At 37.5% G+C, this 18,153-nt stretch overlaps 1 protein-coding gene across 1 annotated transcript in view; it reads right to left on the minus strand.

Moving 5' to 3' along the window:
* Nucleotides 1-18,153, minus strand: part of LOC125668401 (serine/threonine-protein kinase SMG1-like) — a 61,843-nt gene that overhangs the window by 27,216 nt on the left and 16,474 nt on the right. The window contains exons 17-47 of the mRNA XM_048902531.2: nt 18,024-18,120; nt 16,616-16,717; nt 15,575-15,760; nt 15,354-15,453; nt 14,966-15,167; nt 14,702-14,829; nt 12,755-12,919; nt 11,892-12,046; nt 11,450-11,657; nt 11,078-11,211; nt 10,641-10,841; nt 9,840-9,999; nt 8,974-9,100; nt 8,298-8,849; nt 7,993-8,152; nt 7,848-7,908; nt 7,608-7,703; nt 6,259-6,444; nt 5,978-6,116; nt 4,978-5,151; nt 4,448-4,601; nt 3,238-3,457; nt 2,958-3,128; nt 2,389-2,520; nt 2,198-2,292; nt 2,004-2,102; nt 1,530-1,680; nt 1,213-1,314; nt 713-813; nt 473-626; nt 261-380 (exon numbers count right to left, since the gene is read on the minus strand). Of these exons, the coding sequence (XP_048758488.2) occupies nt 261-380; nt 473-626; nt 713-813; nt 1,213-1,314; nt 1,530-1,680; nt 2,004-2,102; nt 2,198-2,292; nt 2,389-2,520; nt 2,958-3,128; nt 3,238-3,457; nt 4,448-4,601; nt 4,978-5,151; nt 5,978-6,116; nt 6,259-6,444; nt 7,608-7,703; nt 7,848-7,908; nt 7,993-8,152; nt 8,298-8,849; nt 8,974-9,100; nt 9,840-9,999; nt 10,641-10,841; nt 11,078-11,211; nt 11,450-11,657; nt 11,892-12,046; nt 12,755-12,919; nt 14,702-14,829; nt 14,966-15,167; nt 15,354-15,453; nt 15,575-15,760; nt 16,616-16,717; nt 18,024-18,120 (4,832 nt within the window). The remainder of the gene's footprint in view (nt 1-260; nt 381-472; nt 627-712; nt 814-1,212; nt 1,315-1,529; nt 1,681-2,003; nt 2,103-2,197; nt 2,293-2,388; nt 2,521-2,957; nt 3,129-3,237; nt 3,458-4,447; nt 4,602-4,977; nt 5,152-5,977; nt 6,117-6,258; nt 6,445-7,607; nt 7,704-7,847; nt 7,909-7,992; nt 8,153-8,297; nt 8,850-8,973; nt 9,101-9,839; nt 10,000-10,640; nt 10,842-11,077; nt 11,212-11,449; nt 11,658-11,891; nt 12,047-12,754; nt 12,920-14,701; nt 14,830-14,965; nt 15,168-15,353; nt 15,454-15,574; nt 15,761-16,615; nt 16,718-18,023; nt 18,121-18,153) is intronic.

The following is an 18,153-nucleotide window of genomic DNA, read 5'->3' on the forward strand; positions in this document are numbered from 1 at the left end:
GTGCATACCTCCTAAAGCTGTAGATAATGTGCATACCTCCTAAAGCTGTAGATTATGTAAATGCCCCCTAAAGCTGTAAATAATGTACATACCTCCTAAAGCTGTAGATAATGTACATACCTCCTAAAGCTGTAGATAATGTGCATACCTCCTAAAGCTGTAGATAATGTACATACCTCCTAAAGCTGTAGATAATGTACATACCTCCTAAAGCTGTAGATAATGTACATACCTCCTAAAGCTGTAGATAATATACATACCTCAATGCCTGTAACTCCTAAAGCTGTTTCAATATTCTGTGTCATTCTGAAAGGAACTTTCTCTGGCACTCTCAAACCCTTTCCTTTCTCAAAACACACATTGTAGTCAATATGAACAACCTGCAGATTGGACAAAAACATAATCAGTTTACCATCAATACACAAGAACATCTGTGTTATTTCCAGTCTGAACAGATTATAATATTGCCTACCTCTCCCGTTGCCAGATCTACCAAAACATTGTCAAGATGTCTGTCCCCAAGCCCGATAATGTAGCCAATCATTGACATGACAGCTGTAGACCGCGCGTAACTCTGGGTGATGTGCCACCATTCATTAGGGCCAGTACTCGAGCACCATAGCTCCCTAATAATCATGCATAACTTGATACATTTTCATAATAAGTGTCTACAGAAATTGACTTGTACACGTGCACTAGATAATTGACTGACCTAGCCAGAAGGTCCCCCGGGGTCTCTACCATCAGTTCCTGTAACACACTCCTCAGGACACTCAGGGGCCACTCCTTACGGTTCTCCAGGTTTGTTATACCCTGAAACACAAAAACAAGAAATAATTGCATGCAGCGCTAAACATGTATACAGTATCTTTCTCTGGATTATATCTGGCAGCTAAAACAATGTCGGAAAGTGCCTGATACACTGATTGTTCTATCAATAAATCTGTCTTAATTTGTCTTGGTTAGTATTCTGGGTTTTTTGTTGATAAATTTGGATTTTATAATCTTTACTTTACAATTTACTCCTATTGAAAACTTTTAGTAATGGATTATTTCACTGTGCATATAGTGTAATGTATATATAAATGTGCAAAAGATAATGACAGCATGTTGCATGTGCCTAACCACCTTCTGAAGATCTGTGTGTGCCTTACCGTCTGCAGATCACACTCAGGCTTAAGATGGTGGTGGCCTGATTAGAATGAGCCTTACCTTCTCTCTGAGGGCTGGAGTGAGCTTGTTGTAGAAGATTTCACTTGGTCGTAATATGGTGGTGGCCTGATTTGTGGTGGAGGCACTGCTGGTACTTTGGCTCTGTAATCAAAACCAGACTTAAAGCATTTCTGATAAATGAATCTATTAGTGTGAATGGGTAGTTTGCTGATGTTAAAAACCTTCCCATGTCAAAAATATTACTTTTTTATATTAAAAAAATTCAACCAGAAAAGAAAAAAAATCCATCTACATGTATAGCAGTTTTTATGTCAAGCACACGTTTTTACATTGATATGATAACAAAGAGGATCAACCTTAATTGATTGGGCTAAAGCATCTCTCTGTTGCCATCTCTTATATAAACTAAAGAGAGGCGTGGCACCATCCACCCACTGAATCAGCCCAGAACGAGGCCCTAGTGGGGTTACAGAGTAATGGCGAGCACGGAACAACTGCTGCTCTTGTCTGTGAAAGAGAAGAAGATTGTAAAAATAAGCTCCTACAAAAGACACACAATGTACATTTGACTGTAGAGAAGATTTCTAATGGGGGGGGGGGGGGGGGGGGGGGGGGGCAGGGGCATTTTCTTCACACTAAGGAGGATATAAATATACTATAAAACCATCTATATTCATAGAAGTCAATTTTTCTAGTTTACTGATTACACTACATCTCATCAATTCATCTACATTTTATTTAGATTGGCCTAAATTTTGAAAACAATCTAGACGTGAGCTACCATTATCACAACCTAATCAATACTATCTTTTTCACAACAAAGTGTTTACCTGTTAGCATTAATGAACATGTTATTAACTATTCCTAGAAACTGCATGATCCTCTCATCCAAGTGCAAGTCTTCCAGTCCTTTGAACAGATAAGGGTATCTGAAACCAGGAAAACAAGTATAGAAATAAATCATTCAGTTCTTACTAACACAAAGAAGATATGTATATAAAATCATCTTGTCAACTGGACCAACCTTTTCCCATCAGATCCTAGCAAAATCAGTTTTTTAGGTTTAGTTTTTGTGGGCAAAATCTGCACAGTATTGGAAACCGACTCAATTGTAACAACCTGCAAAAAAAAAAAGGAATGGTATACAATCATACCATATACATGTATCATATGATTCTTGTCAAATGTCTGTGGTGGTTTGTAGTACAATTTTACCTTTCCTGACATGCCAAGGCCTGGCATAGCTATGACTGTTGACTTCAAGGACTGCAGCTTTGGACTGATCCTGTCCATCTTCAAAATCAGACTGCTCCTCTTCTGAGCTCTTTGTTGTAAGCTACTATGGAGCTGTGGATGTGAAACATGCATTGTGATTATGTCTAATACACATCTTCTGTACATCATACATATAGAGTGACCAATCAGTATTCTCTGTTCTGTCTGAAGTTACAGGCAGTCCAATTAAAATCAGCATCTTTGCCATAACAGAAACATCTGATAACTAGATATCATTGTGATGGCAAGCATCACAGAAAGACTCCACTTTGTGGCATTATTTGCTAAATTCAAGGTCCATAAGTCTTTAAAAAATTCAACAAAGCTCAAACTCAAACTTTGTTTGTAACCCATTGATCTGCAGGGATGGTCTAAAAAAAAGTCTGAAAAACTGTAAATGCACTGACACACACATACACAGGCTGATCACCCTAGGGACCCCGCCTGTAAGTGTGGCGGTACAAACGAGATTGATTAGCAACTCAACATTGTGTCATCAGCTGACATACCTGTTTGAATGGTTGCCAACTGCTGTTAGGATGGTTGGGATTAGTGGGATTTCTCAGTCTGTCCATTGCCATGGTGATGAGTTTTCCAAAATTCTCCTGAAACCACTGTTCATGTGGAGTCTCCACTTCCTGTGATGTAATTTCCTGTAATCTCTCCAATGTGTATAATGTCTGAAAAGCAAACATGAGTACTTGTATTGTGCACAATTGAAAAGTTAATAATAAAGCACTTCAACAAGCGTGAAATTGTTTTAAAATTAAAAAAATTTCATATAATTACAGGCTTCATAATGGTTCTGTGTTTCTCTTTAATAATAGCCAGCTTCTCATCCTTGGTAAGGCTGGAGTTGTTCATGACCTTTTTGACCTCAGCCTCTAGTTGCTGCAACTTCCTGGTAACATCAATATGCTGCTGATTGAGCGTGCCCAACCAGAGCTCATCCCAAAGAAGTGTGATCCTTCTCAGCTCATGAACAAGCTGCTTAACCTCCTGAATCATCCTAAATCAATATGTAAAGATAAACCACTGAATAAAATGAAAACACAGTATTTGATTCATTTACCGTAGATGTACTTTTGTATACGGATATAAAATCCCATGCATTTACATTTTCTCCTTTGTTCACCAGGGTAACAATTCTGCAGTTTTGCATGTGGTAATGAAAAAGTTTTGTTTCAGCATACAATGTATCTCAATTTAGCAATACCACAACAAATTGGCTGATCGACCAATCATCGTGATTTTGCTTGAATTGTACATGAATGTGTTTCTACCTGCATGTACAGCTTTTAACTTATGTTATCACCTCAGAAAATACTAACTGTTTTTATTTTGCACTAAAGTTATTAGGATTAAAGTACTTCTAGTTCACTATAGTTCACACATGCTTGGGGGCTATCTAATGATAACACATCATGAATGATTGTCATTTCAAAATAAAAACAAGGTCTTAATCAAAATCTAATAATTGTCCCGATTTTGGTCAAGAGAATTGATTTTTAAAAAAATAATCTTGGAATTTACAGTCTCAGAAACTTGTCTTGATTTCTGGCTATTCTTATTCATATGGATATAGGGCATGTATGTGTATATAATAACACATGCAAATTTTATAATTTAGATCTTTAATTAACACTATTGTTTGTGCAAAGCCCCTTCAATTCATCATAAGGATCTGAAGTTGAACTTGAGACCTCTTGTGCAAACTTGTCTAGACTGTAGAGATCAAATAAATTTTGTACCACATGGGGGGAAAAAATACATCTACAGTATAAAAGAAATTCAAACACAAATTTGTGACATAGAGATCAAATCCCATTTCTATCTAATGGGTTTTGATAATGACACTTCAATATTACAATATGACCCTTCTACAGAAATTGAGAATATAATTTCGGGGGAGGGTTTTCTATCAGAAAAATCAATGATAACAATGTAAATAATTAAGTCAGCCTTTCACATCCATTAAAACTTGATTTGCATAACCTACAGAGGATTGTTGTAAGACAGGGCCTCTACAATGGAGGCCAGACAGTTCTGCAACATTGTGTTGGTGACATCTTCCTCTTCACTGTCTTCATCTTCAGACTTGTCATCATCGTCATCATCATCAAGCTGTTTTGTCAGATAATGGGTCAGTAAACCTATTAAACAAAGGAGGTCACTTCTAGAATTAGAACTGAAGGATGTTAAAACAAGAGGCTCAATGGCCTTATCAGTCACCTGAGTATCAGCTAAAACTATCGATCACTAGCCCCCAGGGCTACAGAATCTAGGGGGAAAAAATGCTGTTCTGCACCTTTAGTTTTTGCTCCGCCCCTCAGGTCCCAAGGTGCAGGAGTCCAGAAATTTACAATTTATATTTCCCTAGCCCCAAAGATGTTTCATACCAAATTTGAAAAGAATTGGAAGGGTGTACTTAATTGTTAATGCACAACAGACAACCTACGATAATGGATGCCTCTACCAATAGCAACAGGTCATCCGAGTGACTCGGGTGGCATAAAGTCAGTCTATTACCTTCTCTTTTAATGTTGGTGTCAGCGTCGTCCATTTTGGTAGAGGACCCCACGACAGCTGGGTACACAATCAAGTGAGGAGCATCATGAGCCACACGACAAAGTAGGTCAGAAATACTCTGTCTGACATACACCTCAGGGTGACTCAGACGTGAAAACAACTGTGGAATTATTCCTACAAATTGTACTTCGATGTTAAAATCACCTCAATATATAAATCAGATCTATTTCTAAGTGCATGTTAAAAGTATCTGAAAACAAAGATAGATTCTTCTTATATTCAATGGATGCACTGAGATTGATGTTCTTAATTCAAAACTTCAGTGAATTTACATTTTTTGACAAAGAGTATATACATTTAATGACACAAAAAAAATCTGGTTCTTGTTTTTATGTCAAGGTTACTTCATGACGACAGTCCTTGAAATTCTCTTGGAATAAGAACAAGTTATACAGGTATCTACTATTGGTTTACTACAGACTTTATCCTAAACTGCAGGATAAATATCATATACATGTAGGAACATTATCTGTCAGGAACATGCAACAAGGTATGAGACAGATGAGACTTAATTCTCTGATATTTAACAAGAGCAACATTCATGCTGCAAAATACACATATGTCCAAAAATATTCACAAATGCAGTGGTGATTGATGAAAAGATTAAAATCCGATTAAATCATTCTTTGGTCGAAAATGGCTCTGACAGTGTTCTTTTGCCACTTTTTTCAAATATCAAAAGAGTTTAAATAAATGTTAGTTTTAAGAAGATTTTGGTTTAACATCAAATTGAAGAAAGATTTCACTCTAATAAAGTATAACATGAGAAGCAAAATTACTAACTTTCGAAATATACTTGGCACCAACACCATGGATAACTATTAGGTGTTAGCATTCACATATAATTTTGTGACGCATCTCAATGATTCCAATTTAGGTGACCAGATTAGACCCATACCATACATAGTCCTCTCTGTAAAATAAACCAAATAGGATATACCTTTCCAAGGAGTAGTTAGTGTGCTAGCTAACCCCGACTCCAGCACATTACGTAACTCCCATGCATGTTTGACCAGCAGCCTAAGCAGTCGCAGTGTGGCTATAACATTACCGTCCTCATTACTCTCTTCAGATTTTGCCTGTAATGTAGGAAGCTTACAGCCATTAATTCTCCAAACATGTCCAAAAACAACAAAATAAGAAATTCTATTTCCAATTTTTCATCAAAAACTTTAATCTCTTACTTCATGCAAAAGAGACCTTGACTTTTAATCCACTGACCTTGCCATTGAGTTGTAGGTAAGTAAAGTAAGCCTTGGCAGACAGCTGGTAGTAGTGGTACACTCTGTGTACAATTCCTCTCCAGATGGACAACAGACTCTCCAGACAGTCCTCACTGGCTATCTGCAGGGGCAGACAACAGGACAACAGCTGGCGTCTGGTGGTCTCTGCCCCTTCATACTGGCCCTACAATAAAGGGGGCATAGCAGTAACACCTCCAGCAGGAGGACTATAATACAATACATAGCAGTAACACATCCAACAGGACTATAATACAATACATAGCAGTAACACATCCAACAGGAGGACTATAATACAATACATAGCAGTAACACCTCCAACAGGAGGACTATAATACAATACATAGCAGTAACACATCCAACAGGAGGACTATAATACAATACATAGCAGTAACACCTCCAACAGGAGGACTATAATACAATACATAGCAGTAACACCTCCAGCAGGAGGACTATAATTCTCCTGTTGTCACTGAGAAGACACTTGTTTTTAAATTCTTGAAAAAGCAAATGCAAGATATGTTTAGTGTTTCTGGTAATGATGTTTGCTAATTCAGTAAATGTAATCATGTATCAGTGTTTTCCCTAAGAACCGGCCGCCGGCCAAATTGACCGTTTCAAACGATTTTCTGGCCGGTTCAAATATAAAAAATCAAAAAATAATATGTTGTCAATTTCAGTGATGTTGATTTACACGATCGATCTTTGCAAAGAATGTATGCGGTAGCAATTGGTTGGCTATAAATATCTTTCATATTTCTTCCTTGTTTATGTTTTTATCGAGAGCTTTTTGAAACGGCGATTTTGATTGGACGATATTTTAAACTCTCACCTTGCGCGTGAGAAGCACATGGCAGTGAAAAATAATGAAGCGTCGAACGAATACATTACATGATTTCTTCCAGTCAAAACATTGCAAAGGTGTGTATTTAACACCACTGTGACTAACTTGTCTGAGGTAAAAATGTTCAACCCTTTGGTATATATTTAAAAATGTAGGTTAAAAAGTGGCATATGAACAAGAGTCATTTTGCCCCCTGAAATGCCTCAGAATGCAGGATTTTGCGTCTAATTTTCCAAAATTTCCATACCCCCCCCCCCCCCCCCCCCCCCCCGGCCTGTTACAATTCTAAATGGGCCTGTTCAAATGAAATGAATGGAAAACACTGTGTATAAAAGGTCACTTTGAGGAAATCCAGGTGACCGTTCCATACCTGCTGAACTGTAGTATTACAATGATGAAATACACAAACTGGATACTAATAAAATAAGCTAAATTTGCAACATTGTGTTTAGCATGAACATTGCAGAAAGCTTGAGTGAACCAACCTGTTCCTGTTCACAAATGTCCTCTTCACTATTATCCAAGGTATGTATCTGTCGCAGGACACTCAAAACCTTCCCTGTCTCCTCAGCGCTTGTCCCCTACAATCACAACAACCATCTTACTGCTCTAAACAGTGATATCATAGACAAAGAACAACTGCAAGTAGGACTAGTATAGGAAGCACAAATCTTAGCAAATCTATTCATACTTTGAAGCACAAATCTTAGCAAATCTATTCATACTTTGGGCAAAACTGCTTTGACTTCCTCTATTTCTTCACTCAGCAGGTCCACAGATCCGTGGCTGTAAATAAAATGGACTTCCTAAAGCAATTCACTTCAATTAAACAAGTATGCAAAAAGTTTCTGAACTATTTTGCATCATTACCTGGCACTATCCACAGACTTGCGCCCCCACTTGTAGCACCAGCCAGCTAGAGTAAACCATGCTTTACTCAAGGTTGGGCACTCAATGGTACTCAGGTGAAGAAGTCGTCCAATCAGACTGTCAGTGTCACTCACAATCGCACTCTCCCCGATACTAATGTCTAAAAACAGATAGCGAACTACTGAGTTATATCTTATCAAAATACACCCTAACCTGTTAAATAGTATTTCTTTTTCTTCTATCATCGAGAGAGAGAGAGAGAGAGAGAGAGAGAGAGAGAGAGAGAGTGTAGAGCCTCCACTTACTGTTGTCCTCCATGACTAGCCCCATGCCTTGCTGAGCTGCCCTGGCCTCAGTCTCCATCAGTAGCTGTAAGTTCCCAGGCAATAAACTGTCTTCCCCGGGCTGGTTCATCAGACTAACAACACTGGACAGGTTCTTATAATCCAGCTGTAGCCACTTCACCAGCATCAGCAGTGACTTTCCACACAGCTGACTACAGCTCTCCAGCAGCTCCTTGTCTTTCTTCTCTTGCTTCAAGTCAGCACAGATATAACCCACTATGCTGCTGGAGAGAATGTCAATGCTCTCTTTATGCTGTGACATGCTGTGGAGAAGCTTAGCTCCTTCACGTTCCACTCTGAGAACTTCCAGCTGACTGACTGCTTTGCTGTTGCTCTGTAAAATGGACAGGGCTGAAAGAAGACCATCAGGGACAATTTTCCCGTTCTCCATGTTCGGTTTTATGAGAGTGTCAATTTGTGATAGTAGGACACTCTCAGCAAGCTTGTAATTATTCTGTTTCCTGGCGAGACTTGCTGTGGAGACCTGAATTTTCAGAATCTGGTCAATCAGGCCTACAAAAAAAAAAAGTCATCCAAAATTCAAAAGAAAACAAACTGCATGTGGTACACATCTCCCACTGAATAAATTTAATTCACTGATCTACAAAACTTACATTGACTAGTCTACAAAACTTACTGGACTTCTTTTCAGTAGCGGTATTTTGCCTCTGTATGTCTAGTAGTCTTTGTAAGTGAAGGTAGGATGTAATGTCATGTTCATCAGCATCCATCCGATCATCCTGACTCAGTGGTAACAAAATCATCTACAAACAGTGTTAAACAGTGATACAGAGCCTCTGTAAACGTCCCTACAATACTTACATATATGTACCTCCGACTCATATATCTAAATGCCATTTTTCAATTCAGAGCTTATATCATCTGAAATTTAGTCCTAAGGTTTCCTATATAAAAACAATCTTTCACTATTTACAACACATTCCTTTAAAATAAATTACCGCGACTTGGTCCATTTATTCCTTAATACGGTATTCTGTTAAAAGTGAAATTTCCAATGTAAGCAAAGAAATACACAGGATCTGACAATTAAATAACTTTTCAAAAAGTGTTTCAGAAAACATAACTACATGCATAACAGCAAAAAGCTCATGGGCTTTAACAGTCACCCGAGAATCATATACAGAAAATTTACGTGTATATAGGAAGTGTTGCATATGGATAAGGCAATAAGTGCATCTTTCAAAAAAACAGAACATGAGCTTTAGATTTTGTGATCAATCATTACACATCATCTGGTCATAAGCAACTTTCCACTACAAAGCCATAAAGCTTGCCCCAGCATCAGAAACCCTGACCCAGGGACCATGAATTTTACAATTCTATCAGAAGCATATTTGCTCATCATAAGTAGACATACAGTTTGTCTGATAAATGTTTCTGAGTGAAGAGGATTTTTAAAATTGCAACATTTTTGGAGTTCTGGTTCTGCTACTCAGAGATTTTCATACGATAAACTCTGTACAAAATATCCATTGAACTAACCTTTGACTTTTTGTCATCAAACCGTTTTCTAAGGACTGTGGTGGTACATAAGTGTGTTAAAGCTCTCTGAACAGACAGAAGAGGCCACTCAAGGGAGGCCACCCTCAGCAAACTTTCCTCCAGGCTTTCAACATGACTTAGACACTTCGAAATGTCACTCCTGGCAACAAAGCAACAAACTATTTCAGTACTGATGACAACTGATCAACAATACAAAATCAATACTAAGCTTAAATTTCCCAATTACTAGTAGTGTATGTATACATGTATCCAAAAGGTCACCTAATCTTAAATGAGTCAATTCAAAACTGGTCAATCTTTAACTGATACAGTAATCCATAGTTTGGGGTGAATTTAAATCAAAAGTAAATTGTTTTTCAATGCGCATCTGGGTGAAATTAAATGGAGTGAAATTTGGCCCCTTATAATTGACTGTTTGCACATTTTGGCTGATAAGATATTAAGAAAGTGCATTACAGATCCGTGATCATGATGTAATTCTTATCATTGTTTGCACATATGACATCATAAAGTACATCATTGTAGACATTTCATAAAATTTTCATTCAAAATTGGCAAAAATGTAAGATATTTTCCAGAATTTTGTACAGAGCACATGCTTACAATATGTTTAATGATAAAACTGTTATTCATCCCTACATATTTTATTGATAATGGACTTGATACATGTTCTTACTTGTTAATGGTGGACTTTGGGTCCTGACAGAGCGTGGTAAGCCTAATAAACTGTTATTCATCCCTACATATTTTATTGATAATGGACTTGATACATGTTCTTACTTGTTAATGGTGGACTTTGGGTCCTGACAGAGCGTGGTAAGCCTAATAAACTGTTTGTTGATGAGATCCAGCTTCTCCTTCGGACTCCACTGACTGTACGTCTGTGTGCTGATGTTAATATCTGACAGAGAGGCACCAGGAACAAGCTCTAGTTTCTCTCGAATGTCAGCAAAATCTCCAAACTCAAAGGATGATAACGCTCTGACCAAAATAATAAATAACAAAATTAACTATCATGGGATGACTCGTATGAAATTAGTTTCCATTTTAATCATGTGAAAGAGTGAATCCGACCCTATTGTTGACAAAGTCCTAATGTAAACAGTATAGAAATGAAAACATTTTATGTATTTGTAACATCATTGTATTTGGATTAAGCTCAATCCAGACTACTCCTTGGCTCTCCCCCGGATTCCACTGTTCTGATCTAATATTACCCTATGTAGTTGAGGTCTACATCTGAGTTGAAAGCAGCCTGTAGATGACTGTAATTTTGTCTGTACTGTAGGACAGCCTCCTGCCATTCCAGTACTGAGTCCCAGTCACATAACTTCTCATAACAATCAAAAACCTACAATATAAAGGACTCACACTTCTCATAACAATCAAAAACCTACAATACAAAGGACTCGCACAACTTCTCATAACAATCAAAAACCTACAATGTAGAGATAATATTTTCTTCTTTCAAAATCTTACGAATCTTTTATTGTTTGCAACTTTCAGAGCACATTAGAAATGAATGATTTGTTGTTTGAGGATTTTTTGTGGTCGAACTTTCACCGAGATAATGTAAAGCTGAACTTTACCTCTGTCACAACGAAATGGACCTTCACCACTTGAAGCTGGCTGTCTGGCTGGGGGGAGGGAGACTGTTTGCTCAAGATTCCCGTGATTTTCTTTGGTATGATCATCTCCATCTTGCTCAGATCTTCTCGGGGGGAATCAATTTTCTCCGAATCAGAAGAAACCATCACCTTGAGCACACCCTTCAATTCTTTTGCAGCACTCTCATATCTTCAAAATGAAAATCATCAAATGAATTAAAACACATAGTACTACACTAAAATGAGCAACATTTATACCTTATTTCTCTAGCCAGTTTTGTTAACATTCCCATTACCCAAATATTTTCATAATACATTGCTCTTATAAAGATAGTCCTCAACTGGTTGTATCTACAAGATTACTTCAAATAAAATCATTCTCAAATATCAGATACATGTATGAGTGATTCTCCATGAGACTTACTTTCCTGACGCTTTTTCCACCAGAGCTTTAATCCAGAGGAATTTTTTGCCTGTTTGTTCCTTACACCAACTGTACACTCCCATTATGGCGTCTCCCTGTTTCAGCTCACACAAAGCCTTCACAAGGAACAACACTGTCTGCTCAAACTCAAATCCCTACAAAACACCAATACCTGTGTAAAAGTCACAGATTAAAACTGAACTCCTTGCAATATGGTTGACTGCAATTTCTGGGGATGTCAAAATGAAATATTCTATTATTAGATTCGTCGATTACATTATTCGAAGAACAGTTGAATACTTAGAACATATTCAGTCAATAAAAGATTTCACTTTAATATAATAATGTGTATTTTTGTCCTTAAAATTGTCTTTGTTAATGATTTACCTTTCTTCAAATTTCAATTTGCTTGTAAGCATAAGCATATTCAAATAGATCAGATTAATAGACATTTTGTATGTGTAATTATCTACTGTCAGGTGATAGCGTGGTATGTGTTGTTTCAATTTGGACTTTTCCCAGTGTTGTGTCCTTAGTCTTGTGATTTTTATCTGGGAAATAATATTAAATGTACTACCACTGCAAAATCATTAAAGTCATGAAAATTGTATTGCAATACACATCATATCGTATGTTTGTATCATGATGTGTATCGTATCGTGAGGTAGCCAGCAATACTCAGGCCAACTGTGCCACTCCTGTGTTCACCTCCGTCCCTATATACATACGTGCTTACAGCAACTTCAAACTTCTTCAAATGGACTGAATAAGTTTGACTTCCAGTAGTTGAAACTGCAAACCAGAGCTCCCTATTGCACCCTCTCTGTGGAAAACAAATAAATGACAGTCCTCTTTAGTCTAACCTGTAAGGTGTTGTTTTCTTTCATTTCCTGCAGTAGTTGATGACACTGTCGAACTGCCATGGCTGGCATGCCACTGTGTAGTGCTATCTTAATGATAGAGGACCGGATCCGAGATAACCACTCTAAGCAAGTACCCTTGTTTGTTCTAAAGAAAGTCCTCACAGTCTGTAAAGAGACAAAAGAGGCTACAATTTCTAGTTCCACATGCCTGTATCAAAGTATACTTTTACATATCAAGGTATTTTTTTTAGTTCAGAACTCCTAATAACAGAGACATCACCATTCATGATAAGCCATAAGCATAGGGGACAATATCACAGTGATTCCGAAGTTCCGTCGGACATTCGTAAATGTCTGGTAATTTTTGTTTTGGTCCGATCAATATCAGTTGTTGGCCGGACCAAGTGTCCGATGATTTTTTTTCCCCAATGAAATACATGATCAGATAAATTTTCAATTTTTAGCAGCATGTCCCAAAATTTACTCTGTTTTTTAGTCAATGCAAACAGAAAACCTGTTTACGTTTAACTCAAATATTTATCAAACTCGCAATCATCTTCAATTCCCCCCTGAGAGGGTGATAATACAATTGAGCAATATCCCGTGAAATTACAGACGTCTTTGAAGCGTCTGAATTAGGTAATAAACAAGAGGTACTGTGAGCAATGCTCACTAAGAATACCCCCCCCCCCCCCCCCCCCGCCTCCCAAAGGGTGTTGGTAATAGGTAAAACTTCAGTATTATGATCCAAAAGGTATCTAGGAACAAAGCATCTCCATGCGATGAAAAAAGCCGTTAAAGAATTTAAATGGAAACCATATTGCTACTTCGATGTCCAGTGTGCGTGACCTTTGGACCCCAAAATCGATAGGGAACATCTTCATCCCATGGGTAGTCCATATGTATGATATGGTGACTGTAGGTGGAAAGGATAACGCTTTAGAGCCCGGAAACCATATTGCTACTTCGATGTCCAGTGCGCTTGACCTTTGACCCCAAAATCGATAGGGAACATCTTCATCCCATGGGTAGTCCATATATATGATATGGTGACGGTAGGTGGAAAGGATAATGCTTTAGAGCCCGGAAACCATTGCGTCTACAGACGGACGGTCGGACGGACAGACAGACGAATAACCCAATTCCAGTATACCCCCCCCCCCCCCCACAAACTGTTGCGGGGGGTATAATAACAAGTAAATAAAGCATTTAAACTGATCAAGAAGTACTTGAACAACATGGACACGTTTGATTTGAGTTACGCGAATTGCTCGAGTTTAAAAAAACGTGTATTTCATAACACTGGTGTTAAACACGGGTTGGAAAAGTTTACTCCACTGACGAATCTGAAGTGAAATGCTTGGGCTAATAAAGTACGCCGCCGATGCCATTCTGGGACAGAAATTCAAATTTACATGAAAGCTTCCTGACATTTTGTTAAAATCATGGCCCCCAGGGGTAGGGTAGGGTGACAATAGGGGATCAAAGGTTAACATGGGAATATATAGGGGACATTTTTAAAAATCTTCTAAAGAACCACTGGGCCAGAAAGTTCAAATTTACATGAAATATTAAGCTTCCTGATATAGTGTAAATTCAAGTTTGTCAAAACCATGGCCTCCAAGGGTAAGGTGGGGCCACAATAGGGGATTAATTTGCAGATAAAATTTTGGTCTGGTAAAATGTAATTTGGTCCAGTAATAACTCGACCATTACTGGACATTTTTGGTCCAGTAAGTACCATAAGACCTTGGGAAGCACTGATATCAACCATATTTGGCCATGATTTTTTCCCAATGCTTTCAACATTAATTTTTACAGCATATGTTGTATATTATTGAAACCAGAAAATTGTATACTGTGTACATGCAGAATATGAATAAATTTTATGAAACATAATTTTTCAGCACGTATCGCCCTTTGTTCTTTACATTATGCATGTGGTACCTTTGGTGACATAGGCATAGCCATAGCACATCCTTCATAGGCATTATACAGGAGTTTCTCCAGGTGTTCCATGAATTGTAAGAGCAGGTGTACACGGAGGTGGCTGGAGAGGTCATCAGACTTGGATCCTAAAAATAGTAGCAAAATCCCGATGGTGAATTCAAGAGCACTTTACATGTAAATTACTTCTTTAAACACAATTTTTTTTCTTCTTTAATGGGTGCAGTATGTGCTTCATTTTGTGTCCTCCTAGTTTTTGGTTACCTTTCTTTTGTTCTGATTTACTGAGATTGTTTCCCTCCTCGGTAGCTTTATCTAGCTCTTTGGCAAACATCTTCAGAACACCCTCAATGGAGGTAAATGTATCCTGTGGTTTGCCTAGGGGTGTTCTCAGTCTATTCAGCACACAATATTGGGCTGACTCCCACGTGGCCCAGAACCACAGCATGGCTTCATTGTTGTCGACCTGTCATGGAAAAACAGCAAAAGAAAAAGAATAGTAACATCTACCACTACTTATATTTCCTGTAATAAAAACTTTAAGCAAAGGCTTAAATCTGACAGTTATGTTCTCTACTTCTCTCTTTGAAGGTCCCTTAATCATAAGGATGTGTAGATTGCAGTTTAAACACTCTTGTAACTAATAACTTACAAAGTTTGCCATCCTGAATGACTCCATCATTTTGTTGTCACGTGACGCATCCTGACAACTGTAAAACATGGCTTCCAGCCAGTTCCAGCTTCCTGATTGGCTGGAAAAAACACCCACAACACTCATACTTAAAACAATGGTCACAACACATTAACTTCAGACATTTAGATCTAAACTCTCCTTTACATAAAAAGATATCAAAACTGGGAGAGATTACATACATGGGTTGAGTATCATGCAATATGAAAGCCATGATTTGTCTAAAGTTGACAGCATGGAATTCTCCATTAGGGATACGGTTGACGTGTGCCCGCCGGGCGAGCCATGCAGCAGTGACCCCCTCAGCTCCTTCATGTAAACTGATGGACTGATCATTGTCTTCACCCAGATGTAACAGGCTGTACAACCTGTAACAACAACACTTAACATTAGCATCATCTCTTGCTGAAGTGAAGTGATGACAAGTTTGTAAATTTGTTATACTTCTATTAAAATGATGCCTATATAAAGTTAAGATAAAATAACCATTCTGCATCAGAAAAATACTATCTGCTCTCCCTGGTGATAGTAGAACTATTTCCTGGGGTTGAAGATTTGATATCCACTCCTCGGAAGGACTAATTCCCCTGCATGCAGATTTTAGCACCAAAAAGGGATATAGGATAATCACATTCTATCACAAGTTCCAAAAATGTCATACACACTCAATAATAGAGTCTTCTGGAATTCGTAAACATCATGAAGTTGTCACAAAGGGCAAATGGATTTAGAACAGTTGCTTTCTTAAAATGTTGAATAAATGAGAATTTAAAATTGCATATATGCCTTCATCAATTTCTTTGGATCATTAAATATGGAAGTCTTATTGTTGATATCATAGCTTAATTAAGTTATCTTTGAAAGACATCTGGATGATAAAACACTTGTTCACAGGCTGTGTAAGGGATAGCCTTTTTATCAAACCTTCAACAGAAACTCTTTTCCGAGGCAAGTCTTCAGGAGACAGTTCTTGCTTAGGGTTTGATAAAAGAGCTATTATCCCCAGAGAATGAGTGTACATCATTCTTTCTTGCTGCAGGACAATGCTACACATTGTTATAATCGTTGACAGAGAGTAATGCATTAGGTTATTTTTATTTAAACATATACATCAACTCTGTACATATAATTGGTACCTACAAGCTGTCAGATTTCATTCTCATCTTTTCACTGAGAGCTACATGATACCAATCTTGTTTTTCAATAATTCTCTCTAATATTACCTTGTGGTTACATTGACTGGCAAGGCTTTCAGAAGATTCAGATAACCATCTCTGACCTCTGGTCGCACATCTGATAACTTGTACACACTCAGCTTCAGAGCACTGAAACATAACCCACAAAGAATACAGTAACATTACCCACAAAGTATACAGTAACATAACCCACAAAGTATACAGTAACATAACCCACAATGTGTACAGTAACATAACCCACAAAGTATACAGTAACATAACCCACAATGTGTACTGAAACATAACCCACAAAGTATACAGTAACATAACCCACAAAGTGTACAGTAACATAACCCACAAAGTATACGGTAACATAACCCACAAAGTATACAGTAACATAACCCACAATGTGTACTGAAACATAACCCACAAAGTATACAGTAACATAACCCACAAAGTATACTGTAACATAACCCACAAAGTGTACTGAAACATAACCCACAAAGTATACAGTAACATAACCCACAAAGTATACAGTAACATAACCCACAAAGTATACAGTAACATAACCCACAAAGTATACAGTAACATAACCCACAAAGTGTACAGTAACATAACCCACAAAGTATACAGTAACATAACCCACAAAGTATACAGTAACATAACCCACAAAGTATACTGTAACATAACCCACAAAGTATACAGTAACATACTAGTAACCCACAAAGTATACTGTAACATAACCCACAAAGTATACAGTAACATAACCCACAAAGTATACAGTAACATAACCCACAAAGTATACAGTAACATAACCCACAATGTGTACTGAAACATAACCCACAAAGTATACAGTAACATAACCCACAAAGTATACTGTAACATATCCCACAAAGTATACAGAAACATAACCCACAATGTGTACTGAAACATAACCCACAAAGTATACAGTAACATAACCCACAATGTATACAGTAACATAACCCACAAAGTATACAGTAACATAACCCACAATGTGTACTGAAACATAACCCACAAAGTATACAGTAACATAACCCACAAAGTATACAGTAACATAACCCACAAAGTATACAGTAACATAACCCACAATGTGTACTGAAACATAACCCACAAAGTATACAGTAACATAACCCACAAAGTATACAGTAACATATCCCACAAAGTATACAGTAACATAACCCACAATGTGTACTGAAACATAACCCACAAAGTATACAGTAACATAACCCACATAATATACAGTAACATAACCCACAATGTGTACAGTAACATAACCCACAAAGTATACAGTAACATAACCCACAATGTGTACTGAAACATAACCCACAGAATACACTTTTCAGAACTTTGAAGATTTGTAAATATGAGGAAATTGACCAAGACAATAATTGTGACACCATACAAAGAAAATAAATAATAAAAAAGATTAAGTTACCTCTGTATCAAGTGGATTGGTAGATTGCTGTTGATTTTATAGACATCTTGCAAACATTTACACACACACATGGAGATGTGGAAGTCATTATGATGACCTTAAGTAAAAGAATTATTTTTCAAAATATTTC

The sequence above is a fragment of the Ostrea edulis genome, chromosome 4, assembly GCF_947568905.1.
Source record: "Ostrea edulis chromosome 4, xbOstEdul1.1, whole genome shotgun sequence".
Taxonomy (NCBI): domain Eukaryota; kingdom Metazoa; phylum Mollusca; class Bivalvia; order Ostreida; family Ostreidae; genus Ostrea; species Ostrea edulis.